At 35.9% G+C, this 17421-nt stretch overlaps 1 protein-coding gene across 5 annotated transcripts in view; it reads left to right on the forward strand.

Annotated features, from left to right (window-relative positions):
* The window catches only part of ZCWPW2 (zinc finger CW-type and PWWP domain containing 2), a 164554-nt gene that overhangs the window by 107524 nt on the left and 39609 nt on the right, over positions 1-17421 (forward strand). For all 5 annotated transcript variants that reach the window (XR_009701577.1, XR_009701578.1, XM_061196450.1 and 2 more), the window contains exon 5: positions 12746-12792. Coding sequence is in view for 3 of the 5 variants with exons in the window: in XM_061196450.1 (XP_061052433.1) it covers positions 12746-12792 (47 nt within the window). In the remaining 2 variants the exon portion in view is untranslated. The remainder of the gene's footprint in view (positions 1-12745; positions 12793-17421) is intronic.

Consider the following 17421-nt stretch of genomic DNA (forward strand, 5'->3'; position numbering starts at 1 on the left):
CTTGTTGTGGAGCTCCTTACTCCTGTCCCTTCTGGCTATCTTTTCACAGCCAACAGCTGTCCCCTCCCTGGGTCCACGCTCCAAATCCCACTTTCCAGCACCCAGCCCCACTTTGCAACTGGCGACTCATGACTCAGACTGGAATGCGCAGAGCTGTGGTGTAGATCATGCATGCAGTTCTTACTTTGTCCTGTCTTCCACAAACCATCCACTGCATTCTCCTTTGATCCCCCGAAGTTCCTTTTCTGTCCCAGCTGATTTCCCCACCATGAGGGAGTTTTTCTGAGTGTGGGAACCTCCCCTCACCTTCAGCTTTCGGCCAGGGCTGCTGGTCCCTTTTTTGATTCCTCTTTTCTTTTTTTCTTCTTTCTTTCATCCTACCCGGTTGTTGAGGGGATTTTTCTTGTCCTTTTAGGTGTCTGAAATCTTCCGCTCATGTTCAGCAGGTGCTCTGTGAGAATTGTTCCATTTGTAGGTGTATTCTTGATGTACTTGTGAGGAGCGACGAATTCCATGTCCTCCTATTCCACCATCTTGACTCCTCTACTGTTCTTTTTACTGTCACCATAGTTTTGCCTTTTCTGGAATGTGATATAGTTGGAATCATATGGTATGTAGCTTTTCACATTGGCTTCTTTCACTTAGTAATATGCATTTATGTTTCCCCGTATCTTTATAGCTCTTTTTTAAGCACTGAATTATATTCCATTGTTTGTATGTACCACAGTTCATTTATCCATTCACCCACTGAAGGATATCCTGGTTGCTTCCATGTTTTGGCGATTATTAATAAAGCTGCTGTAAACATCCATGTGCAGGATTTTGTGTGGGCATAAGTTTTCAGCTCACTTGAGTAAATGAGCAAATACTAGGGAGTGCAGTTGCTGGATTACATAGTAAGAATATGTTTAGTGTAAGAAACTGTCAAAGTATCTTCCAAAGTGGCTGTACCATTTTGCATTCCCACCAGCAATAAATGAAAATTCCTGTTGCTCCACATCCTTGGTGTGGGCCATTCTAATAGGTGTGTAGAGGTATCTTATTGTTTTAATTGCAGTTCTCTAATGACATATGATGATGAATATCCTTTCATATACTTATTTGCCACCTTTGAATCTTCTTTTGTGAGTTGTCTGTTTATTGCTCATTTTGTAATCCAGTTGTTCATTTTCTTATTGTTGAGTTTTAAGATTTTTTGTATATTTTGAATAGCAGTCCTTTATCAGATATGTATTTTGTAAATATTTTCTCTCACTCTGTGGATTGTCTTATTCTCTTGAGAGTGTTCTTTGTAGAATAGAAGTTTTTAATTTTAATGAAATCCAGCTTGTCAGTTATTTCTTTCATGCATCTTGCCTTTGGTATTATATCTAAAAAGTTATCAGCATGTCCAAAATCATCTAGATTTTCTCCTATGTTACTCTCTAGGAGTTTTATAGTTTTGCATTTTACATTTAGATGTGTGGTCTATTTTGAGTTAATTTTTGTGAAAGGTGTAAGGTCTGTGTCTAGATTCTTGTGTGTGTGTATATGTGTGTGTGTGCACGCCATGTGGATATTTAGTTGTTCCGACATCATTTGTTGAAAACATTAGCTTTTCTCCATTATATTGTCTTTGCTCCTTTGTCAAAGATCAGTTGACTGTATTTGTTGGGTCTGTTTCTGGGCTCTGTATTCTGTTCCATTGATCTATTTTTATTCTTTTCCCAATATTATACTGTCTTGATCATTGTAGCTTTTTAGTAAGTCTTGAAGTCAGGTGGGATCAGTTCTTCAACTTTGCCCTTCTTCAATATTGTGTTAGCTTTTCTGGGTCTTTGTCTCTCCATAAAAACTTTAGAATCAGCTTGATATCCGCAAAATAACTTGAGATTTTGATTGAGATTGCACTGAATCTATAGATCAAGTTTGGAAGAACAGAGATCTTGACAATATTGAGTTTTCCTATCCATGAACATGGAATATCTCTCCATTTATTTAGATCTTCTTTCATTTTTCATCAGAGTTTTATAGCTTCCCTGGTATAGATCTTGTCCATATTTTGCTAGATTTATGGCTAAGTATTTCATTTTGGGGGGTGTCTACATAAATGGTAATGTGTTTTCAATTTCAAATTCCACTTGTTCGTTGCTGGTAAATAGGAAAACAGTTGACTTTTGTGTTAATATTAACCTTGTATCCTGCAACTTTGCTCTAATCACTTATTTCTTCCAGGAGTATTTTCCTTGATTCTTTTGGATTTTCTACTTAGATGATCATGTTATCTGCAAACAAAGATAGTTTTATTTATTTCTTCTCAATTTGTATCTTTTATTTCTTTTATTGTCCTGTTGCATTAGTTGGGAGTTCCAGTACAATATTGAAAAGAGTGGTGAGGAGGGAACGTCTTTGACTTGCTCCTGATCTTAGTGGGAAAGCTTTGCATTTCTCACCATTAAGGATGATGTTAGCTGTAGATTTTTTGTAGATTCTCCTCAAATTGAGGAAGTTTCCCTCTATTCCTAGTTTGCTGTGAGTTTTTATCATGAATGAGTGTTGGATTTTGTCAAGTGCTCTATCTGCTTCTATTGATATGATCATGTGACTTTTCTTCTTTAGCCTATTGATGTCATGGATTACATTAATTGATTTTGAATGTTGAACCAGCCTCGTATACCTGGAATAAATCCCACTTGATTGTGGTGTGTAATTCTTTTTTATACATTGGTGGATTTGGTTTGCTAATATTTTGTTGAGGATTTTTACATCTATGTTCATGAGAAATATTGATTGCTCTGTAGTTTTCATGTAATGTCTTTATGTGGTTTGGGTATTTCAGGTAATACTGGCTTCATTGAATGAATTAGGAAGTATTCTGTTCGCTTCTACCTTCTGAAAGAGTTTATAGAGAATGGGTATAGTTTCTTCCTTAAACGTTTGATAGAATTCACCAGAGAACTCACCTGGGCTTGATGCTTTCTGTTTTGGAAGTTTATTATATTGATTCAATTTTTAAACAGATACAGGCTCTTCAGATTGTCTATTTCTCCTGTGTGACTTTTGGCAGATTGTGTTTTTCAAGGAATTTGTCCATTTCATCTAAGTTCTCAAATTTGTGGGCATGGAGTTATTCATAACATTTATTTATTATCCTTTTAAAGTCCATGGGATCTGTAGTGATGCCCCCTCTTTCATTTTTTGAAACTAGTATTTATGTTTTCTCTTTTCTTAGTTAGCCTGGCTAGAGGCTTACTGATTTTATTGATTTTTCAAAGAAACAGCTTTTGGTTTTATTAATATTCTCTATTGATTTCCTGTTTCCAATTTCATTTGTTTCTCCTCTAATTTTTATTTCTTTTCTCATGTTTACTTTAGATTTAACTGGCTCTTCTTTTTCTAGCTTCCTAAGGTGGAAGCTTGGCATACTGGTTTTAGATCTCTGGTCTTTCATAATATATGCATTTAATGCTATAAATTCCCCTCTAAACACTGCTTTCACTGTATCTCACAAATTTTGATAAGCCATATTTATTTTTTCATCTCATTCAAAATATTTTAAAATTTCTTTTGAGATTTTTTTTGACCCATATGTTATTTAGAAATGTGTTGTTAAAGCTCCAAGTATTTGGGGATCTTCCAGTTATCCTTCTGTTTTTGATTTCTACTTTTATTCCGTTGTGATATGAGAGCAGATTATTGGATTGGATTGGTCAAAAAGTTCGTTCGGGTTTTGCCGAAACATCTTATGGAAAAACCCGAGCGAACTTTTTGGCCAACCCTATATGATATCTATTTCTTTAACTTTTTAAGGTATGTTTTATGGCCCAGAATGTAGTCTATCATGGTGAATGTTCCAAGCAAGCTTGAGAAGAATGTGTATCTGCTGTTGTTAAATGAAGTAGTCTATAGTCTGCTCTGCCTTTTGTAGTGTTAATTGAGCACTTCATATAATTCTGTTTTCTCTCCTTTCTTAGCATATCAATTATACTTTCTTTTTAATTTTTCTAGTGGTTTCCTACAGTTTGCAATATTCATTTACAGTTATCCAAGTCCACTTTCAAGTAACACTTTATAAATTCATGAGTAATGAATGTACCTTATATTAACAAAAATTTCCTGATTCCTCTTCTGTCTGTTGTATCATTGTTGTCATTCATTTCATACATACACACACACACACACACAATATATAATTGAATATATTGTTGCTATCATTTTGAACAAAGTATTTTCTGTTAGATACATTAAGAATGAGAAAAATAAAAGTTTTTACCTTTACTTAGTCATTCTCTGCTGCTTTTCCTTTATGTAGATCCAAATTTCTGGTTTATACCATTTTCTATCTCTCTTTTATAATTTTTTTTATAGATTTATTTATTTTTATTTATTTATTTTTGGCTGTGTTGGGTCTTCATTTCTGCTCGTGGGCTTTCTCTAGTTGCAGTGCGCGGGAGCTACTCTCCGTTGTGGTGCATGGGCTTCTCATTGCAGTGACTTCTCTTGTTGCAGAGCACGGGCTCTAGGCACACAGGCTCTAGAGTGCAGGCTCAGTAGTTGTGGTGCACGGGTTTTGTTGCTTCATGGCATGTGGGATCTTCCCAGACCAGGGCTCGAACCCGTGTCCCCTGCATTGGCAGGCAGATTCTTAACCACTGCACCACCAGGGAAGTCCCTCTATCTCTCTTTTAACATTTCTTGTAAGGCAGGACTTCCAGCAATAAATTCCCTCAATTTTTCTTTGTCTCACAATTTGTATATTCCTTTACTTTTGAAGAATAATTTTACAGGGTACAGAATTCTAATTTTGTGGGGTTTTTCTCTCAACACTTTAAATATTTCACTCCACTCTCCTCTTGCTTGCATGGTTTCTGAAAGGAATTGGATGAAATTCTTATCTTCCCTCCTTTATAGGTAAGGAGCAAAGATAAGAATTTCCCCTCTCTGGCTTCTTTCAAGAATTTTCTTTATTTTTTATTTTCTGCAGTTTAAATAGGACATGCCTAAGTGTAGTTTTTATTGGCATTTGTCCTGCTTGGTGTTCTCTGAGCTTCCTGGGGCTATGGTTTGGTGTCTGACATTAATTTGGGGAAATTGTCAGTCATTATTAATTCAGACATTTCTTCTGTCCCTTTCTCTCTTTTCCTTCTGGTATTCCCATTACACGCATGTTACACTTTTGTAGTTGTCCCATAGATCTTGGGTATTCTGTTCAGTTTTTTTTTTTCAGTCTTTTTTCTCTTTGCTTTATCAGTTTTAGAAGTTTCAATTGATGTATCCTCAAGGTCAGAGAGTCTTTTCTCAGCTGCGTCCAGTCTACTGATGAGCCCATCAAAGGCATTCTTCGTTTCTGTTACAGTGTTTTGATCTCTAGTGTTTCTTTTTTATTATTTCTTAGAATTTCTATATCTCTGCTTACATTGCGCACCTGTTCTTGCAAGTTGTCTACTTTTAACGTTAGAGCCCTTGGTATATTAACTGTAGTTGCTTTAAATTCACAGTCTGATAATTCCAACATCTATGCCATATCTGGGTCTGCTTCCAGCGCTTGCTCTGTCACTTCAAACTGTGATTTCCCTTTTAGTATGCCTTGTAATTTTTTGTGGAAAGGTGAACATGATGTACTAGGTAAAAAGAACTGTGGTAAAGAGGCCTTTACTAGTGCAGTGGTAAGGTGTGTGGGGTAGGGGAGGCATTTTGTAGTCCTGTGATTAGGTCTCAGTCCTGGGCTTTGAGTTTCATGAGTGCTTCTCATTTTTTTTTTACTGCTTAGGTGGTCCATGATGGCTAAAGGGGGCTGGAGTTGGAATTCCCTTCCCCCACATGGAAGGCTACAGCAGGCTGGATTTGGGCGTTTCCCTTACCCCAGGCTGGTTAGGCTCTGAAAAAACCCCAGTAGGTTAGGTTCTGGTAAAATAGTTTCTCTTGAGGGCAGGCCTTGTTAGAAGAATTGAAAGCTCTGGCATATTTCAGAACGGTTACTTTTTTCCTCCCACTGCCTGAAGCACAGGGAATTATTTTCCCAGTTGGCACTGTGCGAACTTGATGGAGCTCCTGGAGGTAAATTCACCAAAGTACATCTCCCTCCCCCAGGACTGGATCCCTCTGGGGTTTTTCTCTCTCAGGCTTGTTCACACTGAGCCTCCAGCACTTCGTGGATTTCAGTTCCTATTTCCCTCCCAGGCATTGGCTCTTGGCGAGGTTTCAACTCTAGTAAATTGTGGTTCTTTTAATTTGCCAGTAAGCAATTTGTCTCTCCAAATTTGGGGGCAGTGGTTTGCCCTGTGAACTCACTCCCTGAGGGATCTAAGAAGAGTTATTGATTTTCAGTCTGTTCATCTTTTTACTTGTTGTTAGGACGGAGTGGTGACTTCCAAGCTCTTTACTGCCAGACAGGAAACTGGACTGTCCTTTTTGTTTTTAAGAAAATGCTCTCAGCTGTCATGTTTAAAGAAGAACATACTGACAGTTTTTCTGAGGCCGTGAATGGACAAGCTTTAGAAAAATTATTTAAAGAAGAGAAGCCATTGATTTATATTAATATGTGTACCTCTCTCTAATATGGTTGTAAATAAAAATTCTTAACATCTGTTATGGATCATGAGGCATAACCATCCTTACTCATTTGGAACATTTTCATTTTCTACCTGCAGCTTCTCTTTTATACTTTAAAAATATGATTTGGATGTAGCTCAGAAGAAGCCCTCTTAATTATCCAAATCTACATTTCCTGTTAACTGCTTTTCACTCTGTATGTGAGGGTCCTTACATGCAGAGATTTCTGAAGGGAGGAAATTAAACCTTTCTCACTAGGGAGAATGCAGCTCTTAGAAAGTAGTTAATGCTGCTGAAGTCGAACATGGACCTACTGTTACTATCAGAGAAACGGCTAGTGATTGTTATGTTTTTAAGTATTACATCAGAATTTCCCTTTGGCATTTGAAATTAGAGTGGTTCTCTTGCATTGGAAGACGATTCTGCAACTTTTGAGCATAAAAAGTTCCTTGAACAACAGTTTGGATATTTCTGTTCCCAATTCATCTCCCTACTGGAAATTTTACATAAGAGTGACTTACGTTTTGAGGAGAAACATAAATTTCTATTCTGTTATCATTAACTCTCAATATATGATCAGGGTCCTTTGGATCCAATTTTAGTTTCTGTGTTTCTTTTTGTGCAGTTTTAGCTATTTGTACAGATTAATGTTTCATTGTGATTTTTATTGTTATCAGAGGTCTTCAAAAGAACAGGGAGAAAAAAATTTTTAGATACAACTAAACTTATTCTATCTTGTAACTGCTATCAGGTTTCACTGGGCCACGATCTTATTTTTTCCTCTCTTTTGAAACATTTTGCTATTTTATCATTACTCATCAATTATTCCCAACTATGTTTGAAAGGCAAATAATTATTTAAATGGAATGATGATGGAATAACTTAAAAAGAGACAATAGTGAAATATATCATCAATGAACTATTTTTCCTAGTACTACAAGGAGGTCTCTCTCTTTCTCTAACACACATACCAATTAGCTAAAATGAAAGAGAACATTTTTGATTATCTAAAATCCACCAGACATTGTTTTAAGAGCTTTATTTATGTAGATTATATTATTTAAATCTCACAATATACCAATATATTACTCCTGGGTTATCAGTAAAGAAACTGAAGGTCTGAGAACATACAGTGTTTTATATTTTACACTGTCTAGTATAGTAACTTATGCCATGTAAATATTCTATGTATTTCAATTAATAAATTATATTAATTTGTTCAGGTACAATGTATATTTCAGATCCATATAATATTTTGAATACAATACATATACATTTAATTAAGTATAAAAAAATTGAGCACCTGTGCATATGAAAAATGGTCCCTGCCCTGAGGCATATCTTAGCCTTGCAGAGTGCTTACACATATATAGAAGTAACCATAATATCAATACAAGTTAGAAAGTTCTATGGCCTAAGGTGACTATGGATTTGCAAAAGAGGTGGGAATTTCTCCTAGTTGAAGAATCATCTGTGTTGGTAGATGGTCTTGTACGTTCATCAGTAGGGAAAATGTGTACTCCAGAAGAAAGGATTATTTCAAGCACACAGCTGAGCACAGGAAAAAGGGCAGTTTACATGTGGCCAGCCAGTTGTAGGTATAAATATAATAACTTGCTTCTCTAGATTTCTATGTTTTATGAAAATAATTTTTTTACTACAAAATTTTCTTTTAGATAGCAAGCATTTATTTTCTCTTATAGTCTTGGGTATTTATCCTTTTTGTTTTACTTGTTCATTGTGAATTATAATCCTATATTGTAAATTAAATTTCTATGCATTTTTCTTTAATGTTAAATGTAACCCTAAAACTTTACAATTAATGTCCATAGCTCTTTCCATTTTTCATTACCACAATATTAAGGTTTCTAAAACATATCTATGAATAAATATTTACATATAATCTATTCAATTATGGAATTCCAGATTGAACATTTTTTAAAAATCCAACAGTTGTGCCAGTGATTTTTACTAATACACACACATATATACTTCTGCTCATATCAAAATGATGTCTTGAAATAATTTTCTATACAGTTGACCCTTGAACAACATGAGTTGGAACTGCGTGAGTCCACTTACACGCAGATTTCAACGAATTCACTTAATAAATATATGGAAAATTTGGGGGAGATTTGTGACAACTTGAAAAAATTCACAGATGAACTGCATAGCCTAGAAATATTGAAAAAATTAAGAAAAAGGTATGTCATGAATGATTAAAATATATGTAGATACTAGTCTATTTTATCATTTACTACCATGAAATATGCGCAAATCTATTATAAAAAGTTAAAATTTACCAAAATGTGTGCAAACACAGATTGTATGTGGAACCATTCATAGTCGAGAGAAATGTAAACAAGCATAAAGATGCAGTATTAAACCATGATTGCATAAAGATAACTGTGATACACACTGTACTACAGTAATACTTTCCTAGCCATTTCCTGCTGCTGTAGCAGTGAGCCCAAATGTAGTGCACATCTGCTTAAAACGCTGTGACACCAGTCACCTCTGCATGAGCACTTTGTCTTTCCACTAAGTGGCATATCACAGTAGAAAGTTCTTTCTTGCGGTTCTCATGTATTCAGTTGGCCAAAAAGTTCGTTCGGTTTTAAGTAAAAATAAAAGACGCGTTTTTCATTTTTACCAGAATTTTATTGAACAATGTATTCACTAACTGAACGAATTTTTTGGCCAGCCCAATATTTTCCATAATATTCAGTGCAATACCATAAACCCTGAATAGCACCATGGGACCCACAAAGTGCCACTCGTGATGTTGGAAGTGCTCCCAAGAAATAAGTCATGCTTGGTATGTACCATAGATTGAGGTCTGCAGCTGAAGTTGCCACCATTTCAAGATGGATGAATCCAACCATTGTTTAAAAAAAAAAAAGAGAAGGAAAGGAAATTTGTGAAGCCGTCACTGTGGTTACACCAGCATGTGCAAAAACCTTGCACTTTTTGTGCAGTACCTTTTTATCTTGAATTGAAGATGTGGCCTTAATGTGGGTGCAGGTTTGCTATCAGAAGGACATACCTTAGACTCTAATATGATTCAAGGAAAAGTGAGGTCATTATTTGACAACTTAAAGCAAATAGAAGGTGAAGGATCTAAAGTTGGAGAATTTAATGCCTGCAAAGGATGGTTTGATAATTTTAGAAAGAGGTTTGGCTTAAATGTCAAGATAACAGGAGAAGCAGCTTCTGCTGACCAAGATAACAGGAGAAGCAGCTTCTGCTGACCAAGAGGCAGGAGACAAGTTCCCAGACACCATTAAGTCACTGAGGAGAAAGGATGTCTGCCTGAACAGATTTTTAATGCAAACGAAAGTGCATTCTGGAAAAAAAATGCTGCAAAGGATATTTGTTAGTAAGGAAAAGAAGCGAGTATCAGGATTTAAAGCAGGAAGGAATAGGCTAACTGTATGGTTTTGTGCAAATGCAGTTGGGTTTATGATCAGAACTGCCCTTATCCATAAAGCTGCGAACCCATAAGACTTGAAGGGAAAAGATAAACAGCAGCTGCCAGTCTTTTGGTTGTACTACAAGAAGAAGGCCTGGATGACAAGAAGCCTTTTTCTGGATTGGTTTCATCTGTGCTTTGTCACTGAAGTCAGGAAGTACTTTGCCAGGAAGGGACTGCCTTTTAAAGTTCTTCTGATATTAGACAATGCCCCTGGCCACCCAAAACCCCATGAGTTCAACACTGAAGGCATCAAAGTGGCCTACTTGCCCCCCAAACACAACGTCTCTAATTCAGGGGTCATAAGGACCTTGTAAGGCTCATTACTCACAGTGCTCTATGGAAAGGATTGTCAACACTGTGGAAGAGAATCCTGATAGAACGTCGTGAAAGTCTGGAAGCATTATACCATTGAGGATGCCATTGTTGTTATAGAAAATGTTGTGAGAGCCATCAAGCCTGAAACAATAAATCCCTGCTGGAGAAGACTGTGACCAGATGTTGTGCATGACTTCACAGGATTTACGATGGAGCCAATCAAGGAAATCATGAAAGAGATTGTGGATAAGGCAAAAAGGGTAGGGGGTGAAGAGTTTCAAGATATGGATCTTGGAGAAATTCAAGAGCTAAGAGACACCACACCAGAGGAATTAACAGATGAGTGCTTCTGAACCAGGGCTAGATGAGGAATAAGATGTAGAAGAAGCAGTGCCAGAAAACAAATTGACATCAGACAAGCTGGCAGAAGGTTTCCGAATATTCAAGACGGGTTTTGACTTTTTACAACATGGACTTTTCTATGATATAGGCTAAAGCAAAACAACAGGAACCCTTCTACGATACAGGCACTGAAACTAAAGCAAACGGTGGAAGAAGGGTTGGTACCATATAGAAACATTTTTGGAGAAATGAAAAAGCAAAAAAGTCAGACAGAAATTAAGATGTATTTCTGTAAAGCTACACCAAATGTGCCTGCCTCTCCTGTCTCCCCTTCCATCTCCTCCACTTTGTCTGCCTCTGCCACCCCTGAGACAGCAAGTCCAACCCCTCCTCCTCTTCCTTCTCCTCGGCCTAGTCAGCGTGAAGTTGACGAGGATGAAGACCTTTATGATGATCCACTTCTACTCAATGAATAGTAAATAATCATCTTGCCATACAGTTAATAAACTTATCTGTTGTGTATTATGAGAATATCTTCGTGTGAAAATCGAATACCTGTATGGTAAGTACTGTATGAGACTTTTTGTGTCCTCATCATCATCAGCGCCCAAGTATTCATCATGTGTGCAAGGGGTGTATTGAAGTGGATAGCCTAACCTTATATAGGCATAAGGTGAGTGATATTTAACATAAAAGTAATAACATGTTAGTTTTCTTACTGTCTTATAACTTCGCTTTCAAAGAATTATATTACCATACAGTATGTCTCTCTTTCTCTCTCTCATAATTGGAGATACTGCATATCAACCTATCATCACAGGCAAGGGGTTTTTAACAAAATGTAACAGTGTTTCCCATCCTGTCTTAAGAGTATGACTGTACTACTCTATGCCATAAAAATGTGACAACCATTCATTCATTAGTGTATAGGAAAGGCTACTGTGAAACAATCATATCGATTACACTAGGCAACCATAAAGCAGTCATGTTGCTGTTTCTTTGTTAAACATGAATTTCTTTTAATTTTTGATGTCTAGTGTTAGTAATACGTATGACATCTACAGTGTTTTGTATCATAGAAGACATTATTGCTGTAGGTACTGACAGGCAGATGATTCATCTTGTAAACAGATAACTTACAGCATTGATATATACAGTACAATACAGTAAATGTTTTTTCTCTTACTATTTGCTTAATAACATTTTCTTTTCTCTGGCTTACTTTATTATAAGAATACAGTGTATAATACATACAACATACAAAATATGTGTTACTCGACTGTTTATGTTATCACTAAGGCTTCCAGTCAACAGTAGGCTATTAGTTGTTAAGTTTTAGGGTAGTCAAAAATTATATGTGGATTTTTCACTGTGCAAGGGGTCGGCACTTTTAACCCCCATGCTGTTCAAAGGTCATCTGTTCTCTATTTGATTAGACTCTTCATTCTTGCTGAGTCTTTCTCTGAGGCACTGTTGGCAGCTCAGGGGCCCCAGATGGAGGCAGCAGGTATAAAGCTTAGGGTCTTGTAGTCGAATGGATCTGCCCCCACTGCATGACCTCATGCTGTGAAGTGCAGATGGAGTACGCCCCTTTTAAAACTATCACGAGGATTAAATAAGATATTGTCTCTATGAAGTCTTTATTACATGTCTGGCTGGTAGTATAGGATTGGCCAAAAAGTTTGTTAGGGTTTTTCCAAACTTTTTGGCCAGCCCAATAGATGTACACGTAGAGGTAGCTGGGATTTAATTCCAGATCCTACATACTCTAGAGCACATAAGCTGACCAGAGTCTAGAAATAAGATACACTAGATGCTAGCTGGTGGACATCCAACCAGCCATCAGATTTAAGGGAGGAGGTTTGTCAAATACGTATTCCAATCCCTGATGTTATTACTTTTGGATTACTTCGTTTTACTCAACTCTGGGAGCTGAGTTTGTTAGCATTTTGATCAAAAGAACCACTGAAAACACATATCATGGTATGAGAAAGTAGAAAATTCTAACTGTGTAATGTTGCATTTATTTGAACAGGAGTGTAGTTTACTTTTGTGAAGCAGCCATACCTTATTATCTTACAGACAAATCCAAAGCAGATGGCAAAGTTGCTGTGGTGGCCAAGAAAAGGGTAAGATCATGTTTTATTAAATCAAATATACAGACTGCAAATTCAATCTGATTAACACTATTTTTAAATGAAAATTAAATTAATATTTTAAATCAAAATGACATATAATCAAATTTTTCTTCTAAATGTTAGTTGACACTAGGAATTTAATATTTATGGTTACTTATATCAGTGTTATAGAATTATCAAATATTAGAATAATAGAAAATTGTAAGTTAACAAATAAACAATTACTTTTATTTGTACATACTCTCATATACTAAAATGTTTTTAATATGTCATGTTATTATAATGTATGCAATCTTCATAGAAAATTCAAATAATTAAAATTCACAGCTTAATATGGACTTTACCTTAAAGTTAAGTAGAGAACAATATCAGACATTTGTATGAACCTTTTTAAAGAAAATTTGTAAAGTTAATAGCATTTTAAAAGAATTTTAAAAATTTAACATGTCATTCTATATACATTGTGTGTGGAGATATGTTTAACTCTAGTTACTGTCAAAACTGTGATTGGGATAGGTTGAGCCTTGACAGTCTCCTTAAGTGGCAATATTCTCGAATAGTAGTTTCTCTCCTTGTGTCCACCACTACCAGTGCTTTTCCCACTCCCTTGCCAGCTTTAGATATCACCAATTTTTACATATTTGCCAATATTTGAAAGGAGAAAAATATGCCATTGTTATTTCAGTCTGCTGTTATTTGTTCTTTTATTTTAGCGAGGTTGAGCATTTTTCATATATTTATTGGACATATTTCTTCTGAAAACTGCCTATGCATATCCTTGCCCATTTCTTTCATGGGCTTTTTTTACTTTGATTGATTGATTTATAGGTTGAACTGCTTCTTTGAATCTTCATTTCCTTATGAAGGCTCCCCTGTCACATAAAACTTACCTTAGATAAATTTGTGTGCTTTTCTCTTTTTAATCTATCTTTTGTTACAGAGGCCCCAACCAAGCGCTTAGAAGGATAGAGGAAAGAGACATTTTTCCTCCCCTACACTAAAACCAGTTATCCGAATACCATTTATTGACTAATAAATAATCTTTCCCTTCTTTACTTTACTGTTTTTCTTTTGTTATCTTCTTTATAGTATACAGTATACCTTCTTCATAATATAACATACAGCATTTAACATGTCAGAATATCTGTTTCTATATCTATCATGTATCTAGTCTTAAAAAGAATTCTAAATTGCTGTAATTATTGTTTCTCTATCTTTTCTTTAATGTGTGGATTGGTGAACCTTCATTACCCTGCTTTTTCAAAAATTGTTTTCATAGTTCTTGCCTGTTTAGTTTTTCAGATTGTATGTATGTATGTATATTATGATGAATTGACATTTTAAAAACCCTTTCTGTCTAGGGAGGGACTGTCCCTCCCAAGACTAGCCAGTTCTTCTAGATGGCACAGGGTGCATCTTTCATACGCACCAACCAATTCCAAACCCACATCACCCAACTACCTTCTTATCAAATTCTCAAATACCAAGCCACTATTGCCCCTGCCCTAAATTATCCCAGGGCCAGGTTCCAGCCAATGGAGACCACCCCTCTAGACCAAAGCCTTCCAGAATTATTCAAAGTAGCCAGTCCTAAACTGTTTACCCTACCCTACCTTTCCTTTCGCATGGAAGCCTCAATAAAGGCACAATTTAAATAGTTTTAACAACACACAGATGAACTTTAGAAATATTTAGTTAAGTCTCCCAAGAAAAATTCTGTTGAGGTGATGATTGGTATTGTAGAAAATCTATGTATTAATTTGGAGAGAAATTAACATGTTTATAAAGTGAATGCACACACGTAGAAATATGTCTCTTTATCATTTTTTCTTTAGTTTTTTTCAATGTAGAATTTTACATATTTCTAACTAAGGCCTTCCCACGTATTTGTTACTAATTGGAAAAGGATCTCTTTTTTATTCTTTCTAATTAAAAAAGAAACCATTTATTTATTTATTTATTTATTTATTTATGGCTGCGTTGGGTCTTCGTTGCTGTGCGTGGGCTTTCTCTAGTTGTGGCGAGCGGGGACGACTCTTTGTTGCGGTGCGTGGGCTTCTCATTACAGTGGCTTCTCGTTGCAGAGCTTGGGTTCCAGGCGTGCGGGCTTCAGTAGTTGCAGCACGCAGGCTCAGTAGTTGCGGCACATGGGCCCTAGAGTGCAGGCTCAGTAGTTGTGATGCACGGGCTTAGTTGCTGCATGGCATGTAGGATCTTCCCGGACCAGGGATCGAACCCTTGTCCCCTGCATTGGCAGGTGGATTCTTAACCACTGTGCCACCAGGAAGCCCCCTCTAAATTTTTTTAGCTTATATATAGAAAGTATGTATGTATGCATATCTTTTTTTCTAACACTTTATTTTTATTAATGCCAACAGTTTAACTTATACCTCTTGAAAGACAAAATTAATGACCACTTTCTTGATTTATACATTTACGTATGAAGAATTCAAGCTATTATATTTTCTGATAAAAAAAATTTTCCCCCAAATTATTGCAAAAATTCTTCATAATAAGCAGGAAAATTTCATTAGCCCAATTGCAGAAGTCACTTACATTTTATGAGTAGATGTCTGGATATTTGTGCTAATTAATAAGCTTGCTTATTAACACAGAATTCATGTACTGGAACTCACTTGATTCACTTAGCTTTATATGCATCTTTCCACAAAGATAAATATTATAATAGATCTCTACTGCTGGTTTCTAGCACCAGGCAGAGAGATACCTCAGGAAAGAATAGTAAGTAGAGGAACCCCTTGGGAAGAGTCACAGTCAGGTTTCAAAACTCATTTAATATCCTTTTGGATTTTACTTTTCTTCACCTTTCCATAGACCAGTGTTCCCAAAACTTGAATCATTCAGGTATTCCATCATCATTTTGCCATTTTCTGTGCTGTTAGTTACTATAGTTTTCTTTCATTTCATTAACCTTTTTAGTAATTTAATTTTTTTATTGAGGTAAAATTTAAACACCGTGAAATGCACAGATCTTAAGGGTGGAGTTTGATGAGTTTTTCTTAAGTGTATACACCCATGTAACTACCATTCCAGATTAAAATAGAGAACATTTTCATTACCCCAAAAAGTTTCCTAACCAAAATTTTAAGATGTAAATGTACTCTTTTGATGTGAGTTGCATTTTCAAATATATAAATAAATATATATTAATATAGAAAATTGTCCATTTATCACTTTAAATCATCAGTGGAAACCTTCACATAGAAAGTTCTTTTTGTACTAATTGCGGTTTCCCTGTTCTCAAACTCTGTGCCACTCTATGGCAGTATTATGAAACAGCCTTCCAGGGGAGTGATTTTTAACAAGATATTCTTTAGTAACTTAAAAAGTAAACCTGCCTGATTAGGTTGCAAGCTTTACCTCTTTTATCTTGAATTAAAATCTATAGGAATTCTGTAGGATAACTATTAGTAGGAAAGTAGTAAAATTAGACAAAATGGATTAATTGTTGATATCCAGAGACTTTTATATACCATTTATGAGAACAAGCAAAGACCCCTTGATTTAGAGTACCTCTTTTCTAGTGTGGATGATTATATTTGTTTCTTAAATAGAAAAGTCTACTATGGGATTTACATATTTGCTTACCCCTGTTTTTGACTTGACTTTCAGTTTATGGATCTGACTTCAACCAAACTGACCTTCTTGTAGTTTTCTTAAGATGGGCAGTGGGAATGGGAGGAGCTGGGATAGAGGGGAAGTGGGCATAGGGGTGAGTATAGCAGGCGTGAAAATCCCTTTGTTTTTCTTCCCTGGAAGTAAAATGACAGCATCCTAGTGTGAGGGCTACACTGGTCTCCAAGCTCTCAGGTTGTTGTCCAGCAGCCGGCTTACAGCTTACAAAAGGTAGGTTTTCCACCCACAGGGCTGCTAGGCGTCTCTTGTTTTCAGGGATTTCAGGTCCGAAGGGGAGTGCTTTGGGAGGTGGAAGTGGTGGGGGTATCCTAATCCGATGACTTGTCCCAGTGCACTGATTTATCTGAGAAAATTCAAAGTTTAGTTATGCAGACCTGGTACTTGGTAAACAGAAATTCATCTCTATCAGTAATATCCTCTCTTAACTTTTAAGAATTGTTTGCATCCTAATTACTAAAAAACAAAATATCATTTTTAAAATGTCACCATTTATAATAATAGAAGATTGCATTAATTTTTGTTTCTCTACACATTACGCCCATTTGAAAATTCACTCAAGGTATTAATTCACTTGGAATTCAAGTTTAGTAATAGTTAAAATCTAGTGACACAGATTCCAGAAATTCAAAACTTTTCAACCATAACTCTCCACGTTTTCTATTCTATATTTTAACTTTGAGCCGGAAGGCAATAAAAAGAATTCTACAAAATGTGATTGCTCTTTTGTTAAGATACAAAAACCTTTTCAACTTGAGTCCTACTAATCACATGAAGAGCAGGTGTTGTCCTTTGTTATTTGGGACTAAAGGTTGTATTATGCAGCTTTCTTCAGTTTTGTTAGTTATATTCATTACAAGTATAGTCCTTTCTCTCATCCGGACACCCAAATTATGACTCCAACATCAAGCTACACACATGATGAATCTGGGTTTCTTCCAAAGTTTGGGATATTTCTCATTCACC

The sequence above is a fragment of the Eubalaena glacialis genome, chromosome 7, assembly GCF_028564815.1.
Source record: "Eubalaena glacialis isolate mEubGla1 chromosome 7, mEubGla1.1.hap2.+ XY, whole genome shotgun sequence".
Classification (NCBI taxonomy): Eukaryota; Metazoa; Chordata; class Mammalia; order Artiodactyla; family Balaenidae; genus Eubalaena; species Eubalaena glacialis.